Raw genomic sequence first — 23464 nt, forward strand, 5'->3', positions numbered from 1 at the left:
TAAGCGACTGACTTCGGCTCAGGTCATGATCTCGCGGTCCGTGAGTTCGAGCCCCGCGTCGGGCTCTGTGCTGACAGCTCAGAGCCTGGAGCCTGTTTCAGATTCTGTGTCTCCCTCTCTCTGACCCTCCCCCGTTCATGCTCTCTCTCTCTGTCTCAAAAATAAGTAAACGTTAAAAAAACAAATAAATAAAACCTGTAAAAATATGGAAGACAGAGGCTGTGCTCCAGGGGAAGAGAATGGAAAAAGCTGGAATATTCATACATACCGGTTTTTGCTTAGGGTGTTTAAGAAGGTATCTAAGAAAGAGGTGAGCTCAGGTAAGAATTGACTGGTTTGCTCACCAGGGAATAAAGCTAGAAATCCGAAATTTGTGGTCTTACACAGGGGAAGAGCCAACTGTTTTCTGAACCCCACAGGAAGAAATACGATTAAAAAAAAAAGCTTCTAGAGATGAAGGTCCATTAAAAACTTTCAGTTAGGGGCACCTGGGTGGCTCAGTCGGTTAAGCGTCCGACTCTTGATTTGGGCTCAGGTCATGACCTCACGGTTTCGGGGGATTGAAAACCACGTCGGTCTCTGCGCTGACAGTGCGGCTCCTGCTCGGGATTCTCTCTCTCCCTCTCTCTCTCTCTGCCTCTCCCCCACTAGTGCATGCTCCCTCTCTCTAAATAAATAAATAAACGTTAAAAAAAAAAAAAACCTTTCAGTTACGCGAAGAGATTCTACCCTGTGGAAAGTCCAGATTAGGAATGTTTTGTGCCCACTTCAGTCTATATTCAACTCTCAAGGTCGCTGCCTTCAGGGGTCCTTGTCATCAAGTGGGGCAAAGGAGTAGCCCGGGGAGCAGTGGGGCTGCCTGCCTTCAAATTCATGGTGCAAACTCGGATGATGGGTAGTTCAGGGGAGGGGTGCCGGGCTGCAGACCCAGGCTCGGCCGCACGTACAAATCAAATTCTCTGCCAACCTGGGTGAATGCGAGGGGGTTGAGACAGATGCATTTGCTTTACCAGAGAAATCAAACAAAGACAGACAAAGGAAACATGCAAGTAAGCCAAGGGCCATAGGGCACTCTCATACCCATTATGTCGTTAATACAGAAAGGAAAACAGAGGCCAGCACCGTACCAGAATTCCCCATCGTCGAGAGAGGTGTGACACAGGCGCTTCTGCTCAGCTGCCCCGACCGAAAGCCACTCGGAGGAACTAGGGATAAGCAAAGTCAGGCTTTAGGTGGAGGGTCTTGCACAGCGGCCGAAACAACACTGGCCTTGGTGGAGAGGAGTGTCCCTCCTGGGGAGGCAGGGTATGCGGCCATGTGGGGAATGGTCCCAGTCAGAGACTGCTCCCTGGGCCCCAGAAATGCCCCAGGGGAGCTGGAGTCTGGTTGAAAAGTGAGCGTCCAAAAGCAGCTGATGGAAAAGGCCCTTGGGGTCATTTGAACCTCCTCCATGGGGGATTCTCATGGGGCCGTCATAGGATGTTGAACACCAGCAGGGTAGCAGAAACTTCCAACTGGAAGCCACGAGTGGACTGAAATGCGTGCCCGGGAGCACCTCCTGGCCTCGCCTCTTCGTTTGTAAGCGACGTTTTGACAAGTGATGGTAATAATGCCTTATGTTCACCTGGGCTTGAGATTCCACACCCCAAACACCTTCTTTACGTGACCGTGCTAGGAGGCCAGGTGGGGATCTGTGAGGTTCACGGGCCCATTTCGTGGACCAGGGCACCCAGGTGGGCAGCCGTCACCACCTGCCTCCAAACCCAAGAGTTCCACCTCGCCTCCGAGTTCGCTGTGTCTCCGCGACCCCCGCAGCCACCCCCAGAGAGTTCAGGCCGAGTCACCACCACTGTGGTGCTCAGCCAAGGCTGCCCACCTCACCCACGCCCTGCATGGGCCCCTCCCAGGAGGAAGGAGCCCCTCTCCAGGTTCAAACAGGGTTGGAACAGCAGAACTAAGAGCCATTATTTTCTTTTGGAACCATTACCTTCCACGGGGCTCACCCCCCCCCCCCCCCCAATAGCGGGCAGACTGGCTAAGGAGCACTTTCAGCACTTCCGTCGTAACAGGGGGTCAGGATCAGGAATCAGGATGGGGACCTGCCCTCCATCACCCCAAGGCTGAGCGGGAGCATCTGGCCTTGACCCCAGTAAATGCACTTTCCTTATTTTGCCCTCTGCGTGTTTCGCAGGAGAAGGAGAAAGGGGCCCCTTGCTCTTTTTCACCGCGCGTTCTCTAAACTGAAGGACGCGATGAGTCTACGCAGGATAGGAAGCCGTCTCGTTCATTTGGGTTTCAGTATTTCTGTGCTTTCCATTTCTGCCAGGAGAGGGAGGCCGCTCTCTTCCCTCCTGTGATGCTGCTCAGGTGTGAGTCCATCTCGGCCACAGCTCCCCGGCTCTGAGGAGGCAGGAGCCGGAACCGGGGCGGCAGGTAGGGGCACAAGAGCAGCCATGGGAGGCCTGGCCTCCGCGGGGGCGTGTGCTGTGCCCTCGGGCTGGAGTCAGGTTAACGGAGACACAGACGCGCTGAGGACTGTGCCGCGGTGGCTTTGTTGTGAGCAGAGGACGAACACGAGCTCAAGATCTATTCAGGTTTGAGACTAGCTCAAGATCTATTCTGGTTCGAGACTTGCCGGAGGTCTCCCCAGGGCCCCACGAGCCATGAGCGGGCGGGGCTGGGACAGCAGGACCCCAAGACGGCAGGGGCAGGGGCAGGGTGGGCCCCGCCCGAGCATATCTAAACATTCCCTGGTCCCCGTCACCTGGGCCGCTTCCCGAGGGACAAGGAGGGGACACACACCTGCAAAACAAAACTTTCTTTATAACTGGGGACCAAATAAAGAACCCTGGCTGACTGCTCTGTAATGGATGAATTTCCTGTCGCGCTTCCTCTGTCTCTCCACTGGGCCACCGGGCCTCTGGCCGGTGGTCACTGACCAATGAGAGAGAACCCCGGAATGACCTGCCTGGTGATATTTCAGGGATCCTCACACCCAAAATACTCATTGCCACCCCCACCCCCACCCAAAACACATACATACCAAATATCAAAGCTACCATAATTGGAGATCAAGTCTTTCACAATACCATGGGGATATGAACTATTTCCATGGGAGGGAATACATCCACTGACATAAATACAATTATTGGAAAGTTTAAAAAGACATTAGGGGCACCTGGGTGGCTCATTCGGTTAAGCGACCGACTTTGGCTCAGATCACGATCTCGCAGTTTGTGGGTTCTGTGCTGATGGCTCAGAACCTGGAGCCTGCTTCAGATTCTGTGTCTCCCTCTCTCTCTGCCCCTCCCCCACTCTCCCTCTCTCTCTCAAAAATAAATAAACATTAAAAAAAAAATTTTAAGCCATTATAAGGGTGTTCCATTTTGACTACATGATGGACCAGAGGGCTAAAAAGGGAGGAAGTAAGGCCACCCAGAAGCAGGACCCTGAACAAGAGTCAGGAGGGAACTGGGAGCTGTAGACCAAGGGCCCCTTCTTCATACATCTGCACAAACCAGTGCTGGCCCTTCTGTGCCCCAGAAGGCAAGGAGGTGGGGACTGACCTGTCACTCCAGGACCCGTTCCACTCAACCTGGCCCCAAGGGTTCCGGACTCTGATGAGCTCCACGTTCCGGCCTTGGAAGTTTACCTGGAGGGGAAAAACACCAGGGAGATTATATATTCACGTGTGGACCTCAGAGTGCTTCACCTCCAGCCCGGGCTGGATTTACTGAAAGCCTCTTGACTGTGACACGCTAAAGCCATGTCCAAACTCATCAATTCTTTTTTTTTTAATTTTTAAACGTTTATATTTATTTTTGAGACAGAGAGAGACAGAGCATGGGTGGGGGAGGGGCAGAGAGAGAGGGAGACAGAATCCAAAGCTGTCAGCACAGACCCTGGTGCGGGGCTCCAACTCGTCAACCATGAGATCGTGACCTGAGTCCGAGTCTGCTGCTCTGGTGACTGAGCCACCCAGGCGCCCCGAAACTCATCAATTCTTCACTGGCCCTTGGAATTTTCTAGTTCCTAGTGAACATAACGGCTAGCGTTACCAACACCGTTATACCAGTCACCCACGAAGGTTGCACTGCAGCTGGGAAATAACGTAGAATTATAAATAACAAGAAACTAGTCCACACGAATCTTCAGATGAACGAGTTTTCTCTCTGGACTGGAATCTCCCTAGACGCGGAGACCAAGTCTTATTTATCAGTGTACCCTCAGCGTCTAGCACAGCGAGCGGTAAAGAAGAGTGGCCAGAAGTACTCATGGAGTGAGTTTTCTTCATCCTTAACATCTTATTCATGGGTCAGTGAAAAGTATGCAAGCACACACAGGAAATGTAAACAATGAATAAACAAAAACCACTTGCAAGCCTTCTGAATCCAATCTCCCCCCACTTCCAGGTGTCAGGTGAAGATTTCTGCTGTCCATATGGAGAACCCTTGGGCCAGTAAAGAAGGATGATGCAGTCATGGCCTTCATGCTCTGCCCTGGACCAGGAGAGAGGGCCAGTGCATTTAGAAAGATTTCGGAGAAAAGAGAGTAGAAGTAAAAGACTTCTGTTCATCAGTGAACCAGAAATTTTAGCTCAAAACTCTTTACCCTCATGCACTGGGCACAAATTATATTTTTGGGGTGTAAAAATTAAGTTAGTGTAGCCTCTCCAGGGTCCAAGATGCAGCCCGCAGCTCATCATCTAAGATGTCCATGAAGAGAATTGTTCACGGAAGGTAAATCCCTTATTGGTGGAGAGAAAGGAAAAACAACTGAACAGATGTGATGAAAGGTTTCTATTTCTTAAAATAATATTTGGAAGATGTAACATTAAAAATCACCTGCCAAAAAGAAAAAAACCACCTGCCTACCCAAGTGAGTGATTGGCCAGGCATTATGGGTGGGAAGGAGGAGGTAAGAACACTTTGCAAACAGTTTTAATTCTAAAGAATGCAACTGTATCCCCTGGTGAGGAGGAAGGACCGGCTTCCTTCTGCACTCCTTACTCCCCACTCCTCTAGACTGGGTTTCTCAAAACATGGGTGGCAACAGGAGGAGACCAGAAGTGCCGGTGTCCTCTACAAACCGGGTTTGAGACTTGTCCAACAGAAGCATGAAGTGGGCAAAGACAAGCCTTCGGACTTCGTTGAACTTGAACCTGAGAGGATACAGCCCTTGGCTTCTTGTCCTCCTCTTCCAGGTCATCCCCTTTGCTTCTCTTTCCCACGTGTCCCCCCAGGAGCGCTTGTCCAAACCAAGCACTCACTAGAAGTCAGGGTGGTGTGCATGTGGGTCTGGAAGCCCCTGGGAATCAGTTCCACCCTGGACTATAGCTGCAGAGAATAGGACTTTTGAAGGTTAATTTTATGCGTCACCCTGACTTGGCCACTGGTGCCCAGATATTTGGTTATACACCATTTTGGGTGTGTCTGTGAGGGTGTTTCTAGAGGAGATTAGGATAGGTAGACTGAGTCAAGCAGATGGCCCTCCCCAGTGTGGGTGGACCTCATCTGATCAACTGAAGGTTTGAATAGAACTACAGACGGTGGAGGAAGGGGAGAATTCACTCTGTGTCTAACTGCTGAGCTTGGACTTTGGTCCTCTTTTGCTCTGAGACCAGGACTTGTACCCTTGGTTCTCCTGGTTCTCAGTCTTTTGCACTTGGGCCAGAACATCATCCCCAGCTTACAGATGGCAGATCACAGGACTTCTCAGACTCCATAATCATGTGACCCAGTTCCTCATTATCTATCTATCTATCATCTATCTATATTTTTAAATTATTTTTAAAGTATATTTTAAGAGAGAGAGAGAGAGAGAGAGAGAGAGAGAGAAGGAGAGAGACAGACTATGAGCTGGGGAGGGGCAGAGAGAGAGGGAGAGAGAGAATCCCAAGCAGGCTCTGTACTGTCAGCACAGACTGTGAGATCATGACCTGAGCCAAGATCAAGAGTTGGGCACTTAACCAACTCAGCCACCCAGGTACCCCTCATCTATCTATATCTTTTTTTTTATTTTTAAAAAAAAAATTTTTTTTTCAACGTTTATTTATTTTTGTGACAGAGAGAGACAGAGCATGAATGGGGGAGGGGCAGAGAGAGAGGGAGACACAGAATCGGAAACAGGCTCCAGGCTCTGAGCCATCAGCCCAGAGCCTGATGCGGGGCTCGAACTCCCGGACCGCGAGATCGTGACCTGGCTGAAGTCGGACGCTTAACCGACTGCGCCACCCAGGCGCCCCTCATCTATCTATATCTTATTGGTTCTGTTTCTCTAGAGAACTATGAGCAGTACAAGACTTGTAGAATTAGGGTAGAAAAAAAAGAAAAAACAAAGCCCAGGCTCCCACACCAGCTAAACAGGGTTGTTACTCTGGTGGAATCACATGTTTCTCTCTCTCTCTCTCTCTCTCTCTCTCTCTCTCCCCCTCTCTCTCCTATTTTGCTCTTTTGAATTCCAGCTGTCTCTCATCCTTTAGGTGAGACATCCTCAAAAATATCTGCAAGTGTGGTTTAGACTGTGATGCCCTGAGGGTTGCTTCAAGATTCACAAATCAATCAGTAGGATACACCACATTAATAAAAGAAAGTATAAGAACCGTATGATCCTGTCAATAGATGCAGAAAAAGCACTTGCGAAACACAGCATTCATTCTTGATAAAAACCCTCAACAAAGTAGGGCTAGATGGAACATATCTCAACATCATAAAGGCCACATATGAAAGACCCACAGCTAATATCATCCTCAATGGGGAAAAGTTGAGAGCCTTTCCCCTACGGTCAGGAACAAGACAAGGATGTCCACTCTCACTGTTACTATTTAACATAGTACTGGAAGTCTTAACTACAGCAACCAGCCAACAAAAAGAAATAAAACGCATCCAAATCGGCATGGAAGAAATCAAACTTTCATTATTTGCAGACAGCATGATACTCTACGTAGAAAACCTGAAAGACTCCACCAAAAAATCGCTAGAACCCATACATGAATTCAGCAGTTGCAGGATATAAAATCAACTACAGAAATGTGTCGCATTTCTATACACCAATAATGAAGCAGCAGAAAAAGAAATCAAGGAATCAATCCCAATTGCAATTGCACCAAAACCAGTAAGGTACCTAGGAATCAACCCAACTAAAGGGGCAAAAGATCTTCACTCTGAAAACTATAGAAGACTTATGCAAGAAATTGAAGAGGACACAAAGAAATGGAAAAGTATTCCATGCTCATGGATTGGAAAAACAAATCGTTAACATGTCAATACTACCCAAAGCAATCTACACATTTAATGCAATCCCTATCAAAATACCACCAGCATTTTTTGCAGCGCTAGAATAAACGATCCTAACATTTGCATGGAACCACAAGGACCCCTGAAAAAGAAAACCATCCCGAAAAAGAAAAAAAAAACCTGGAGTCCTCATCAGGGAAATACACATCAAAACCACAATGAGACGTCACCTCACACTTGCCAGAGTGGCTAAAATTAACCACACAAGAAACAACAGGTGTTGGCGAGGAGGCGGAGAAACGGGAACCCTCTTGCGCTGTTGGTGGGAAGCAAACTAGAGCAGCCACTCTGGGAAACAGTATGGAGGTTCCTCAAAAAAGTGAAAATAGAACTGACATATGATCCAGCAATTGCATTATTAGGTATTTAACCAAAGGATAGAAAAATACAGATTGGAAGGTGTACATGCACCCCCATGTTTATAGCAGCACTATCAACAATAGCCAAACTATGGAGAGAGCCCAAATGCCCATCGGCTGATGAATGGATAAAGAAGATGTGATATGTATAATGGAATATTATTCAGTCATCAAAAAGAAGGGAATCTTGTCATGTGCAACGATGTGGACGGAGCTAGAGTGTATTACACTCAGTGAAATAGGTCACTCGGGGAAAGACAAATACTATATGAGTTCGCTCATATGTGGAATTTAAGAAACAAAACATGAAAATATGGGAGGGGTACTCTTAACGAGATCATACTCTTAACGACAGAGAACAAGCTAAGGGTTGATGGAGGGAGGGAGGGAGAGAGGGAGGGGATGGGCCAGATGGGTGAGGGATATTAAGGAGGGCACTTGCGATGAGCACTGGGTGTTGTATGTAAGTGAGGAATCACCGCATTCTACTCCTGAAACCAACATTGCACGGTATGTTAACTAAAATTCAAATTAAAAACAGAAAAAATAAAATTTTAAAACCCTTGAAGTCATTGGCAGTCGGATACATACAAATTAAAACAATGACGCAAGACCACCTCATACCCGTTTGTTTGGCAAAATGCAAAGACCGGCTGTTGGCAGAAATTTGAGGAGGGGACAATTTGACACGTGCCCTGGTGGAATCGTAGCGTGTTGCGACCATTTTGGAGAGTAATCTGGCACTATTTAGGCAATTAAGTACACGCCTCAGATCCCGCAATCCCACCTCTGGGCATGCATCCTCCAAAACGTTTTGCCTAAGTGTCTGAGGAACCATGTTAAAAAGAAAAAATACATATAATGTGACGCACTAAATAAGTACAAGGGACTAGCACGACCGAAGCTATTCCTATACCCTGTCCACAGGGGTTCACATCGCCTACCTGGTCAATTCCTGTCACACTGTAGGCATGCCCCTTAATGAGACCAAAAGGTGTCCGGGCTTCAGACTCTGTAGCATTTCGGATCTGGAACATGAAAAGAGCACCGTTGGACCCATTGGGGACCTTAACCCTTCCCTCCCTGCCCAGACCGAGCTCCAGGCCGGGGCTGGCCCCTTCGAGCCATGTGCCTGAAGCATAGCCTCGCACCAGGGTGAGGAGACCCTGAATCCCGCGACAAGTTCACTGTTTGCCCCCAAACAGAGCAACTTGACCGCCCCCATCATGCAGTATGGCACAAGATAGAAGATCACATACACCCAAGAGAGGATAGCCGGCATTTAGCAGTAGACAACCCTATGTCACACGCCTGAGAGCGAAGACGAAATGGATAATTTAGTAGCAAAGAATACATGCCCAAGGTCGACCCAAGAGGAGACAGAAAGCTTGAACAGGACTCTAGCAACTAGCTGGGATAAAATTATTTGCGTGTGTGTTTGCACGCACGAAGACATTGGAGAAATACTGTCAGAGTCCTCTCTACAGATACGAATTCTTTAATGATATACGAAGCAAAAAAAAGAAAACAAAATTCAGGCAAGTATAAAGTAAGATTCCATTTAGTAAAACCAAACTAAACTTCTGCTGTGGTTGTGTATGTATGTGCATGCCTGTGTGTACAAAGAAGAGCGGGGCGTGAAGGGCACACACCCGGTGTCACAGGGCTGGGACTTGGGGAGGGAGATAGGGATTTGCCTTTATAGATCGCACGATTGTCCCACTGGCTACAGTAAGTACACCCCAACTTTGTAATTTGGAAAACATGAAATTAAAACCTCTGTTTTAATGAAAATAAATAAACATTGACACCACCCTCCCACTGCCTGAAAGTTATGTTCTTCCTCACCCGGGACCAGGGCAGCTGGCCCAGATCCCCAGCCCCAGGACAGCGGGGGGCATGTGAACAAGCCAATGAACGACTTACATCAATGGAGCAGCCCACGAGAGAGCCCCTCTTCAAAGCCTTCTCTAGAATCTCATAGAAGTTCTCTGGAGCCTCTTTAGTTGCAAAGGTCTCTGCTACACCCCCGGTGAAGTCTTCCATGGCCTCGATGGCGCTGCCTCCCTTCAGAGCCTCATAGCTACCGCTCAGCCTAGAAGGGCGGCAAGGAAGCACGGACACCGTTGCAGGGAACCAGGAAGACCACCAGGTGGCGCCCCTTGGCCAAAGATTTTCTAGCTTGTAGGGCCCGTCGTTCAGGGCCTTGCCCTGGGTGGGTGGTGCGGAAGGAAGATGGGAAGCAGGCGTAGGGCTTTACCTGGAGCTCCAAGGATCCAGGCTTTCTGTGAGACAGGCAGTTGGCTGTGGTTGTAAAGGGCGTGGACTCTGGTCCCTGACCGGCTGCAGGTTCAAGGGCTGGTTCCACAATGTACAAGCTGAGTGCTCTGGGGACACCTCCCTTACCCAATGCTTCAGTTTCCTCATTTGCAAAATGGGGGTGATGGGTGGTGTATGCTCCCTCCCGGGACTGCTGTGAGGTTTAAATGAGTCTCTCTCTCTCTCTCTCTCTCTCTCTCCTCCCCTCTCTCCCTCCCTCCTTCTCTCTCATCTTACACACAACAGGGCTTGACCATGAAGGTGTCAGCTATATGTAGACCTGAGACAAAGTTGAAGATCTTTTTCTTCCTTTCTGGTCTTGCATAATCCCAACCTTTTTTCTCATAGTTGTATTTTTTATGAATATAAGTTTTATTAATATAAATTCATATAAGATAAAGCCCTATGCCTGCTTATATATTATATATAAATTTATATTAATATTATTATATTAATTTCTATTAATATTAGTTGTATTTTATTAATATTATTAATATAATAAATTGTATTAATATAAGTTAATATAATATAATATAATTAATATACGCGCACACACACACATACACACACATATAGGCATCCTGCTTGAATTTTAAAACAAACTTTCCCATTTAGAACAGTTTCAGATTTAAAGAAAAAATTGTACATAGTACAGAAAGTTCCCATCTACCCCCACCCAATTTCCCCTAGCGTTAACATCTTACGTTAGTGTGGTATACTTGTTTCCAGTGACTGAACCCATACATTGTTATTATTAAGGTCCTTACTTTCTTCTTATGTCTTTAGTTTTTACCTAATATGCTTCTTCTGTTCCAAGAACAGGATATCCCATCCAAGATATCACATCACACTTTGTCCTCATGTCTCTTTGGCTGTGACAGTGTTTCGGACTTTCCCTGTTTTCTATGACCTTGACAATTATGAGGAATACTGTCGGGTGTTTTGTAGAATCTCTCTCAATTAGGATCTGTCTGTTGTTTATCTATTGGTTAGACCGGGGTTATGGGTTTGGGGGAGGGAGACCACAGAAGGAAGGTGTCCTTCTCATCACGTCACATCCAGGGTCCATAGCGTCACCATGACTTATCGCTGCCCATGGTGCCTTGACCACCTGGGTGAGGTCGTGCCTGTTAGGTTTCTCCACTAGACAGTTACTCTCTCTCCCCCTGTCCATGTCGTCCCCTTTGGAAGGATGTCATTACGTGCACCTAAGGAGCAGGGAGTTTTGCTCAACCTTAGATGACTTGCAATTCTTCTACAGGGTAGATTTATTCTTTTCTCCAATTTATGTATTCAGTCATTTGTTTATATCAGAATGGACTCATGGGTATTTGCTTCGTACTCTGGCTTATAATCCAATACAACTTTACTTATTTTGTTCCTCACAGTGTTCTAGGTTTGGCTATTTTCAGCTTCTCCAGCTGGCTCCTGGGTCCCTTTGACATAACCCCATCAGTGTGTGTGTGCGTGTGTGTCTAAAACGTGTTCTCACTCCTTACTACTGCAAGATGCTGTAGGCACATCTTATGAATTTCCCACCCCTGTCCTACAATCAGCCTTATCTCCACGGAGCCTTGGTTCCTTTCACTGGAAAATGGTATTTAGAGACCAAGACCCGAGAAGTAGGAGTGCTTGTTGCTGTGGGGCTGCCATTCTTTCTAGGCCATCTCTGCTGACAAAGTGGGGAAATAATGTATATACACTGACCCTGTATATATACATATATCTTTATGGAACCATCTCTTTCAAACAAGACGTGGGTTCAGCCTGAGTCGCCAGCCCTAACCCATGACAACATGCATTATTCCAGCCTCCTCCCCTTGCTTCTTTGTAACCTCCTCTCTAACTGTGAGGAACCTAGCTCGACCACCTGCCTTAATTGTTCAATTCACAATTATATACATGTATCACATATTATATATGAAACATATATATTACAAAACATATATATGATACATGTATATATGCATGATATATGTATTATATATACACACATATATAGCACATATATCATACACACACACACACACACACAATTATATATGTATAATGGTATCAGAATGTTGTCCTGTGCCCCATGAGAAACAACTTTATCAGCCCGAGTAGAATGCTCGTGTATAACTCCTCTTGCCGTTAATCTTACAGACCCCACTCATCTCCACCGTTACTCAGGTTAGCTCCCTTTTCTCCTACCCTCCAGTGAGTTTGTCTCATAAATTTGTGATATAGTTAGATGAAATGCATAGCCCGCATTTCATCCTGGGATTCTTCATCCTTCTCGATGATTTTTAAATCTTCTTGTATTAAGCTTCATTGTTTGTGCCGTAAAGGGTTATGGGCTTGGTAAATGAATGGCATCATGTATTTACTATTACAGTATCCTACAGAATAGTCTCGCCACCCTAAAAAAAGATCCTTTGTGCTCCACATATTCATCCCTACTCCTCTCTGTCCCTCCCCCTGAACTCCCGGCAACCACTGATCTTTTTATTGTCTCCATAGTTTGGCCTTTTCCAGAATGTCATACAGTTGGAATCATACAATATGTCGTGTGTTCAGACTGGCTTCTTTCACTCTGCAATATGCGTTTAAGATTCATCCATTTCTTTTCATGGCTTGATAGCTCATTTTTTTAAATCACTAAATAATGTTTCATTGCCTGAAAGTACCACATTTATTTACCCATTCATCTTGAAGGACACCTTGGCTGCTTCCAGTCTTTGACAATTGCAAATGATGGGGCTAAAAACATTTGTGTTCAGGTTTTTGTGTGGACCTAAGTTTGTATCCAAGTCATTTGGGTAGAAATGACTTTTTACCCGACTCATCTACCAAGAAATGTGACTGATGATTCATTAGGTAAGAGTATGTTCAGTTTTGTAAGAAACTGCCAACTTGTCTTCCAAAATGGATGACCCATTTGGGCCACCATGGCTCCCCCCATGGCCATTCATTGGCTCCCCCCACCAATGAATGAGAGTTCCTGTTGCCCACATCTTTGTCAGAAATTGATGCTGTACGTGTGTGGTGGTATTTCGCTATTGTTTGCAATTTACAATTTCCCAGTGACAAATGATGTTGAGCATCTTTCCATGTGTTTATTTGTCCCCTGTCCATGTTTTCTGGTGAGGTGTATCCCACTCATCTTGGGCCTCTTCTAATGACCAAAAACCAAACACAGATTTTCTTTTTTAGGAAACTTATTCTTCACTCTTTGAGTGAATACCCTTCATATTCCACTGACTCCTACCAGCTGGAATTCTTGACCCAAAGCCTTTTCCAGGGCTGCCGGGGGAGGATTTCCCTGTGCTGGGCTCACCGAGAAGGAAGCTATGCCCACCCAGCCCTGGAAAGCACAGGCTGTGGCCCCTGGAGGTGACGGTTGCACAATAATGTGAATGCACTGAATGCCACTGCACTGTATACTGAAAAAGGATTAAAATGGTCAATTTTACCACAGCTCAGATGTTTGAGCTGTAACAGCGCTCGGTGGGAAGTCGGGAGAGCCAAGATCTGTCAACACACCCATAATTTCTTCCACCTCCCCTCCCAGCTCTTCGGAAGGCCAGACTCGTGACACAGGGAGAGAAGAGGGACATGTGTCACCACTCTGCCCAAGGATGGGCACAGCTAAGCCATGACAGGAAAACTATCCACACTTTCCTTTTCCACCTCTGAGCCTGACCGAGCCCCAAGAGGGTTGGCCACACGGAACCACACCTGTGAACTCTGTGTCCCTTGTCATTGAAGCTCTCTGAAAAGGCTCTGGGGATAGAGACCACTTCTTGGACCTGCCTGGCCCTTGGCCTGGCCCTGCAGGGGGCACTCACTTGGCGTAGGCTTTTTCCAGCAGGGCACTCCAGAACTCTCTGTGGTCGGCCGAGTGGAGGAAGATCAGGCGGTCCCTGAAGGTGGGCAGTCGGTCATCGATGACCACATCCAGCCATTCGCTGTGCTGCCAGAACTGTTGGCCGGATGGAGATGGAAACCATGGGGGTGAGGCACAGGGGAGGTCCAGCCCCATCTGTAAAGGCTTGGCTCTTTCTCCCACCCTGGGCTCCCTTGGCAGTTCCTCCCTCAGGCCAAACCTCCCTTAGGGTCTTGAGGAAACTCACACGTGGGTTCCATGATGGGTCCCCTGGACTTTGTCCACCAAGCATCCCACCCCACCGCTGGCAGCGGATTGGAGACCCAGTGTCGACCCATCAGAGCCAGGGTCACACGTGGACACTGTAGGGTGGGCCGAGTTAGCTCCTCTCTCCCAAGCGAAGGGGGTCGTGTGGGGTTTGCTCCGCTCCTGCCCAGCTCGCGTCTCCATGTCCCTCTCTCCACCAATCGCAGGTTATCTTGGATGTCCCTGCCTCTTGAGTTGCCTCTTTGCCCGGGGGCGGAAACTCTATAACTGATCTCTTTTGGCCATTCACACGCAGAGAGAGGCTGTGGTGGGGCACACTCGTGCCAGGTGTGCCGACACCAGGTGAGTGTGCGTGCACCCGTATGTACGCGTGCACGTGTTCTTGTGTGTTCACACACGTACCCATAAGTGAGTCCAGCTACGTGTGTGAGGGCATATGTTCACATACGTGTACGCGTGCATTCGTGTGCATGCATGCACACGTGTGTGAGTGCATCCATGTCAGAACTCAGATTGCCGGCCTTGGGGACGGAGGGGACGGGGCTGGCCCAGGCGTGTCGGGACAGAAATGCATGCCTGCCCCGTGCTGCCCCCTTCATCGGATCCTTTTAGTTCTGTGAACACCCCACGAGCTCGACATCAGTCCTTGTTTTTCCAGACAGCTTGTGAAGGCCGGGGTCCCTAGGAAATCTGCCTGAGGTCACCCACATAGGCACAGGGACGGGCGGGTGTCCGTGGGTGGGCAGCTCTGCACAGGGACTACGGGGAGAGGTGGGGAGAGGAGAGGGAACAGGGTGGAAAGAAAGCTGCAAACCGATTCCCAGGCAGGCCGTGCCCACGTGAGGCTCTGCGCGGGTCCCACGGGGGCGACGCGTGTCCTGCCGGGACCCCAGCAGGTGACGTCTCAGTGCTTCTCTCTGTTTCTATTTCTTACCCTCACACACGTCTCCAAATCTGTGCTTCTTCAATAAGGAGAATCTCTCGGTTTGAGAAAAATATGAGAAATAATCCAGTCCCTGAGAGGTCTAAGAGTTTTAGGCCATTTATGCAGAACGCACAAGATATTCCAAAGACGAAAACCTGTAGCGTGGGCCTGCAGACTTGCCAAAGTTCTACTGGATATATTCCGAACGCGGTCCTTCGAGTGCGTTTAGACGTTAGCCCTTGACAAAGCCCAGTTTGGGGTGCGGCTTTCCCACAGATGGGGGCGCGTTCCTCCCGGGATTACCAAGCAGCTGAAGAGGACCCCAAAGACCTAGCTCTACCGGCCAAGGCCCCCTCTTACCTGGAAGTGGAATATCCCGGCATAACCGGGTCCAAAGCTTTGGTCCTGGGGGACGACTCGAACCAGAGCTTTTTCATTCAGTGTCAGGGAGGCGATGGCAGCTAATAGCCAGCAGTCGCCTGCGAAATGAAGGCCATAAATCACAGTTTTCATCGCCCAGTTCACAGTAAATTGGGAAACTCTATACGCCAGAAGGAGAAGTGGGGGCGTTCCAGATGTGGCCGCGTCTTTTCCGCGTTTAAGGAAACGGACAGAATACCACCAAATACCTCTGCTCCCCACCCCCCCACCCCCGCCACCTTCTGCCTCCTTTCCTGGCTCTTCCCTTGCCCGGTTTATCACGCACGGCTGTTGTCGGCTGGCCAGCGTTATGGGATACGCTCACTTGGGTTTCAGACATATGCTCCATTATGCATCAGCTCTGTGCGGTTCCAGAGACTTCCCCTCCAGAGGGCGAAGCCTCCATATGTCAGTGTCAGCGTGCGCTGGGTAAATAGGCAATTCATAAGCACAGCCCAGGAAATTGGGGGGCCCTCAGAAATAGCCCTTGCAAGTGCCTGGGGAGTATATTTACGGCACCGAGGCCTCCCCACAGCCCAGACTCCGTGTAGTTAGAGATCGCAGTAGCTCCAATTATTATTTTTTAAAATTGTCTTAATGTTTATTTATGAGAGAGACAGAGACAGAATGAGAGTGGGTTAGGGGCAGAGCGAGAGGGAGACACGGAATCCGAAGCAGGCTCCAGACTCTGAGCTGTCAGCCCAGAGCCCGACGCGGGGCTCGAACTCACGAGCCATGAGGTCACGTCCTGGGCTGAAGTCGGACGCTCAGCCGACTGAGCCACCCAGGCGTGCCTCCAATTATTTTTCATTGTCAAGATTTGCTGACTGATCTACGGATTTCTGCAGTGATGTCTTCATGATGACACACATCTAGAGGACAACTGCAAGGTGCAGTCAGATCTCAGACCGTACTGATCCGCGCTGTACCAGACGGATGCAGCCACTTGCCCGCGTTGAGAATGGAATGAGCCCCTCTCTTCATTGCTGCTTGGGAACTAGGGGTGAGCAGATATTTGGAAGTATCCATTTAACCAACGGGAACCCCTCTGTTTTCTCCCAGATCTGTTTGCCATAGATACCACCACCGTCGTTGGAATTCAAGGCCCCGTCGCCCTCAGCCGGGATTCCCCGGGGCTCACATTTCTGGAAAAGACCATATACCCCATGACCCCTTTCTGATTGTTGTGCACAGGCAGGAGAGACTCACAGAAGGCCTAGCATCAGGGAAATGACTCCCAGAGTCGCTCTGCTTCTGGCTTTCCCTACGGTGTCCCCCAGGGGGCACATGCCACAGGTTTCGAACGCCTCAGCCGCTCTTTGGCAGCCTGGGGTCCGGCCTTGGGGAGATGGTAACGAGAAAGGACACAGGATCATTTGTTCAGCAAGGTTCACTGAGTGCCTCCCGGGAGGTGGTCCCTGCTTTCAGCTCTGGGGTCTGATGGAGGGGCCCCTGCTGGGGTCTGGGGTCTGGAGGAGGGGCTGACCTCCTCCCCACTCTTCTCCAAGTTATGGCTTTGCCTGGTGCAGGAAAATGCCTTTCTTTTCCTGAGAGTGTGGCAGATCGTGTCTCTTCAGCCAGGAATGCCCTGAGCGTTTGAGGGAGGAGATTCAGAAGCCGGTGCTATTCACACAACTTAAACCAAAGGGAAGACTCAAGAGCAGAGCAATATTGCTTTATCTCTGCTGGGCCCGTACGGATGCAGGGTATTGCTTATCCCAGCGCTATGCCCAGAATAAGGGTACCCTCTCAAGGTCAGTTTGTTGGGCAGCCGGATGAACAGACAATAGCAGGCAGGGGGCCACCAACCGGGAGAGGTGGGAGATGGTGATGTTCTAGCTTGTATTTTGGGTGACAGACTCACAGCTGTTCATTTTATTGTTAGCCCTCATTGTGCACACATATGCACAGTATTTGGAAATAATAAAATTGTTATAAAGTACTAGTTACAGGGGCACCTGGGTGGCTCGGTTAAGCCTCTGACTTCAGCTCAGGTCATGATCTCGCGGTCTGTGAGTTCGAGCCCTGCGTCAGGGTCTGTGCTGATGGCTCAGAGCCTGGAGCCTGCTTTGGATTCTGTGTGTCTCTCTCTCTGCCCCTCCCCCCCTCATTCTCTCTCTCTCTCTCTCTCTCTCAAAAATATAAACACTAAAAAACTAAAGAAAACAAAATAATAGTTACAATCAACACCAGCTAAGGTTAAATATGCAGTTGTAATTCCAAATGGGTGTTTGCACTCCTGTGACAAACCAAAACTTTGAAACACAAAGAAGCCTGTACGATGACTTTCTAAGCGAGGGGGCAGTGAAGGGAGATAGAGGAAGAGTTTGGGGGTGAGATGAGAGAGAAGATGAGGAAGGGACAGAGTCTCCCGGAGAAGGCTTACCCTCAATAAATGAAGACCAATCTGAATGTAAAATAGTTTCGGAAGGTCAAAGTTCTAGCTAGGCTGTCTAATTCTATCACCTATGTACAGTTGACCTTTGAACGACATGGGGGTAAGGGGCACCGATCCCTGGCACAACTGGGAACCCATGTATAACTTCTGGCTCCCCCTAAAATGAACAACCGGTAGCCTACTGTTGACTGAAGGCCTTAGTGATAAGTCAATTAACACATATTTTGGATGTTACATGTATCCTGTACTGCACGCCTACAATAAAGTAAGCTGGAGGGACGCCTGGGTGGCTCGGTCGCTTATGCGTCCGACTTCGGCTCAGGTCATGATCTCACGGGTCGTGGGTTCGAGCCCCACGCCGGGCTCTGTGCTGACAGCTCGGAGCCTGGAGCCTGCTTCGGATTCTGTCTCCCTCTCTCTTTCTGCCTCTCCCCAGCTCGTGCTCTGTCTCTCTGTAATGTTACGTGTAAACATTTAAAAAAATTTTAAGTAAGGTAGAGAAAAGAAAATGTTAGTAAGAAAATCATGAGGAAGAGAAAATCCATTGGCAGTACAATACTATATTTATACAAAAAAAAAACCATGGGTAAGTGGACTCATGTTGCATCATTGTATCTCTCTTTGTATCTATCATCTATGTATCTATGTATCTATCTATCATCTATGTATGTTTTATGTATCTATCTACCATCTATCTATGTATCTTCTATCTATCTTCATCATCATCATCTATGTATCTTATCTATCATCTATCTATGTATCTTCTATGTATCTATGTATCTATCTATCATCTATGTATCTTCTATGTATCTATCTATCTATCATCTATCTGTGTATCATCTATCTATCTATCTATCTATCTATTTATCATCTATGTATCTTCTATCTATCTACCTATCATCTATCTATGTATCTTCTATGTATGTATGTATGTATCTATCTATCTATCTATCATCTATCTATGTATCTTCTATGTATCTATCTATCTATCATCTATCTATGTATCTTCTGTGTATCTATGTATCTATCATCTATGTATCTTCTATGTATCTATCTATCATCTATCTATGTATCTTCTATGTATGTATCTATCTATCTATCTATCTATCATCATCTATGTATCTTCTATCATCTATCTATCATCTATCATCATCATCATAATCTATGTATCATCTATCTATCTATCTATCTATCTATCTATCATCTATCTATCTACCAACTATCATCCCTCTAAGTTTGTGACTCTGGGTTCAATGTTTGGGTAGCTGGGTCATTGAGCATGATCAGCTGTGAATCCGGGTCTCATGAGCTTACAACTCCACTGGTTTGTTTTTTTTTTTTTAGAAGGTCTTTTTTTTTCATAAATAGAATAAAGGTAAACCCAGTCCAATGTTGGACTAAATCCTGAAATGCAAGGTCCAATGTAACTGACTTGGGGGTACTCTCGGGTCAATTGTAGGAAGGAGATTGTGAAGCTCGGGGGTGGGGGGTGGGGTGCCCCAAAGTCTGAGCCCCTGGGCGGCATAATGGTTAAGAGCAAGTTCAGATCCCGACCGCCCGGCTATCGCTCCTGTGACTCACGTTACTTAGCCTCCCTCAGCGTCGGGTTCTCATTTATAAAATTGGAAGGGTCACTGGGAGGGTGACATGGTGACGAGTTAATGCGAGTATTAGCTGTGTCATGGGGCCGGGAGCCAGACCAGCGTCACCGGGCATCTCTGTTCTCTGTAAACTCCTGGCTCGCGAGCCCCACACCGTAGGCACATCCGCCCGCAGGGAACAAGAGTACAAGTCGCCCAGGTCTGCTGGGCTCCATCTGGGGGCACAGACTGGCAGACTGGGAGGGAGGAGAGGAGGAAGCAGCAGGGGGCAGCAGTGCTGTTCCCCCAAACCCTGTGCCCCTTGGGTTTCCAGGGTCCGTGCTGCCCTTGTCACGGAGGCAGCTCAGAGGCCTTCTCCTACTGGCCCCTACGGGTGCTCTGTCCAACCCCCCTCTCTCCATGCCCCATCTCCCCCACTTACCAAGCTCCCCCTGGCAGATATCTGTCCTGGTGGCCCCTCCAAGGATGAATTCTGGGTTTTCCACTATTTCCTGGAAGAACAAAGGCGTTACTGAAGTGAGGCCCGCCACGTCCTGGGCCGGTGTGCTTGGAGCAGGTGCAGGGTCTCTCTCCGTTCTGGGAGCAGAGGGCTCTTTCCTGTATTTGATTCTTTTCCTACGGAGGGATGCCACAAACCTGGGCCAGTCTCTGGGAGACATCCCTCATCCCCTAGGGAGAGGTCCTACCTTCTGCGCGGTCCCTCAGTGCAGTCCTCTGGTCAGACAACTCCTGCCGTGCCAGGCTGCAAAGCAGGACCAGTAACCAAAGGTTCCCACTGCCTCTCAGGCCCTGGGCTAGGAGTCAGGGGGGGCATGAGTTCGAATCCTGACTCCCGGCTTATGGGCATTACACCTTCTGTGGGCTTCAAATGCCTCATCTTAAAATGGGGTGATACAGGGGCGCCTGGGTGGCGCAGTCGGTTAAGCATCCGACTTCAGCCAGGTCACGATCTCGCGGTCCGTGAGTTCGAGCCCCGTGTCAGGCTCTGGGCTGATGACTCGGAGCCTGGAGCCTGTTTCCGATTCTGTGTCTCCCTCTCTCTCTGCCCCTCCCCCGTTCATGCTCTGTCTCTCTCTGTCCCAAAAATAAATTAAAAAAAAAAAAAGTTGAAGAAAAAAAAAAATAAAATGGGGTGATACAGGGGCACCTGGGTGGCTCAGTCAGTTAAGCATCCGACGTCAGCTCAGGTTATGATCTCACAGTCCATGAGTTTGAGCCCCGCATCGGGCTCTGTCCTGATAGCTCAGAGCCTGGAGCCTGTTTCAGATTCTGTGTCTCCCTCTCTCTCTGACCCTCCCCTGTTCATGCTCTGTCTCTCTGTCTCAAAAATCAATAAAAACATTAAAAAAAATTTTTTTTAATGGGGTAATACACACACCACAGACTGGTGTCTAGGATTAAATACAAATTTCCACTCTCCCCACCCAGCTTCTTTCTTTTTTAAAATATGTATTGTGCGTACATATATATATGCAGTAAAGCCTTGGTTTGCGAGCATAATTCGTTCTGGAAACATGCTTGTAATCCAAAGCACTTGTATATCAAACCGGACTTCCCCATAAGAAATCACGGAAACTCAGATGATTCGTTCCGCAACCCAAAAATATTCATATAAGAATGATTACAATACTGTGATATAATATAACAAAATAAGGAAAATGCAAAATACAAAGAAAAAAATAAATTAACCTGTACTTCCCTTTGAAAAGCTTCGTGGCTGGTGTGAGGGAGACGAGAGAGAGGAGGGTTACTGTGTAGGACGACTTTCACTATCACTGATGGAATCACGGCTGTTTGTTGGTTCAACGGAATCCTTTTTTTTTTTCTTTTTTTTTTAACATGTATTTATTTTTGGGACAGAGAGAGACAGAGCATGAACGGGGGAGGGGCAGAGAGAGAGGGAGGCACAGAATCGGAAGCAGGCTCCAGGCTCTGAGCCATCAGCCCAGAGCCCGAGGCGGGGCTCGAACTCGCGGACCGCGAGATCGTGACCTGAGCTGAAGTCGGACGCTTAACCGACGGAGCCACCCAGGCGCCCCAATGGAATCCTTTTCGTTTCGTGCAACTTTAACAAGGAACCTAGCCAATGACCCAGAATGAAGCAAAGCATTCCTAAGCTCACTCTTGTATGGAAAAACAAAGGACTGTCCTCAGGTGCTTAGAAGCGACAAAAAATACACGAGTCCCAGTTGCGGGAACTTTCCAACATCCTGAAAAATCTCTGATTTCTGCCAAACACCATGGCCTGAGACTGAGCATTTGAGCATGGGAGACGATCACCCACAATCCTGCGGTGAGAGACAGAGAGACAGAGAGAGAGGAAGAGAGACAGACAGAGAGAGAGAACCATTGGCTCAGTTGTGGTCATGTGACGTTGGGCATCACGTACTACCTGTATTGCAAGACATTGCTGGTTTATAAAGTTAAAATTTATTAGAAATGTTTGCTCACCTTGTGGAATACTCACAGAACAAGTTACTTGCAGTCCAAGGTTTTACCATTTATATATATGCACACACACACATATACACATGCATATACACACTATATAGTGGGAGATATGTGCATATATCTCTCATGTCACTTTACCTCAGTGCATTATATATATTCTATTCTATAGTTCACATATTATATTATTGTGTATACATAGTTATTTATACATACACTTATATATACAGAGAGATACGCATAAAACATGAACAAAAAGGCATCTGAAAGCAATTGTATAAAACTCATATATTCTTTCCAGTTTTCTGGGGCACCAGTCTCCATTCCTGGCACGGACTATGGCAAAGACCAAGACAGAGAAACCCCCTGCCCCCTGCCCAGTGAGGGGGGACAGACCGGAAACAAGCGAGCAGATGTACAAGTTCAGGAGCGCTAAGCACCGGGATGGAAAGTGATGGCGTGAGGCGCAGGCTATTTTAGCTGGAGCAGTCAGGGAGGGCGTCTGGGAGAAGCAGGCCGTTGAGTAGGGAGTCGGGTGAAGGTCCAGGGAGAGGAAACAACAAATCACGAGACAGAGAGGAAAGTTCTGGCATACAGCAGATGCTTGGTCATTTAAACTGGATCTGAGTGCAGGCCGAGTGAGGGGCTTTCCTGCTTATTTCCAGAAACAGGACTGGAAGGAGAGGTCCTCACCAGTCCCGGGGTGGATGCCTCAGGGGACAGCTCTGCCCTGAAGGGGTTTCCTCAAGCTCCCCGGGACCCTGCTGCTCCTCTGGCCCGTGTCCCAAACAATCACCAGAGGATGGCGATTTCTTTGCGGGGAGGAGGACTTCTCAAGGCAAAGAGCCAAAGTATACAATGATGGTGCTCTCTGCAGCCCGCAGGATGCGCCCGCCTGGCACAGTGACGACCCCCAGAACATCTGGGGGAGAGCGCCGCTTGGCTTCATTTCCCAATATTTCAGGAAACTCGGGCCAGGGGAAGGGCAGGAAGGGCAGCGCAACGTGGTGGGGGGCAGCTCCTCGACCAGGCCGGTGGGGACCCTCCCACACGCGCTGTGTCCCCTCCGTGAGCCCAGTTCCCCAGGGGGGTTGCAGGCGGCTCAGGGCCGGGCCGTGGGAAGGTGAGGTCCCCGCGGTAGCCCTCCCCGATCAGCAGAGGGGCTCGGCGCAGGCCATCTAACCTCTCCAGCCTCTGTCGCGCGACACACAGCCCGCCCTCCTCCACCTTGGACATTCGGCGCCAGGTACGGAACGTGTATTGGAGCCCCTGCCCCGAAGGGGCACCCGGGGGCCTCCCACGGCGCTCCCTGCACAGCCAGCCGCCATCAGGGGGCGCTATAGGGACCCAGCAAGCAGGACCCCCACTGCCGCGGTGGCTCACTCCCATAGTGGATGCAAAATGGACTGAAGCTTGGCAGATTCTGCCCAGCAGGCTGTGGCAGGTGCCGGACCGCCTGGAGGCCAGACGGGCAGTGGGCGACGGGCCCCGCCTGCTCCCCCTCTCGACCGCCCCCTCCCCCGCCTCCCGCCGGCCCATCCCCCCCACTGCACCCACTAGCCCG

The 23464-nt window shown here is 48.7% G+C and overlaps 1 protein-coding gene across 3 annotated transcripts in view; it reads right to left on the bottom strand.

Moving 5' to 3' along the window:
* Window positions 1-23464, bottom strand: part of CAPN9 (calpain 9) — a 44918-nt gene that overhangs the window by 17925 nt on the left and 3529 nt on the right. Inside the window, exons 2-8 of one of the 3 annotated variants that reach the window (XM_047825716.1) lie at window positions 19874-19943; window positions 15394-15512; window positions 13804-13937; window positions 9581-9749; window positions 8599-8682; window positions 3567-3652; window positions 1128-1205 (exon numbers count right to left, since the gene is read on the bottom strand). In XM_047825716.1, coding sequence (XP_047681672.1) covers window positions 1128-1205; window positions 3567-3652; window positions 8599-8682; window positions 9581-9749; window positions 13804-13937; window positions 15394-15512; window positions 19874-19943 — 740 coding nt within the window. The remainder of the gene's footprint in view (window positions 1-1127; window positions 1206-3566; window positions 3653-8598; window positions 8683-9580; window positions 9750-13803; window positions 13938-15393; window positions 15513-19873; window positions 19944-23464) is intronic. The other 2 variants (XM_047825717.1, XM_047825718.1) reach the window with 2 other exon arrangements.

This window comes from Prionailurus viverrinus, chromosome D2 (assembly GCF_022837055.1).
Source record: "Prionailurus viverrinus isolate Anna chromosome D2, UM_Priviv_1.0, whole genome shotgun sequence".
Taxonomy (NCBI): Eukaryota; Metazoa; Chordata; class Mammalia; order Carnivora; family Felidae; genus Prionailurus; species Prionailurus viverrinus.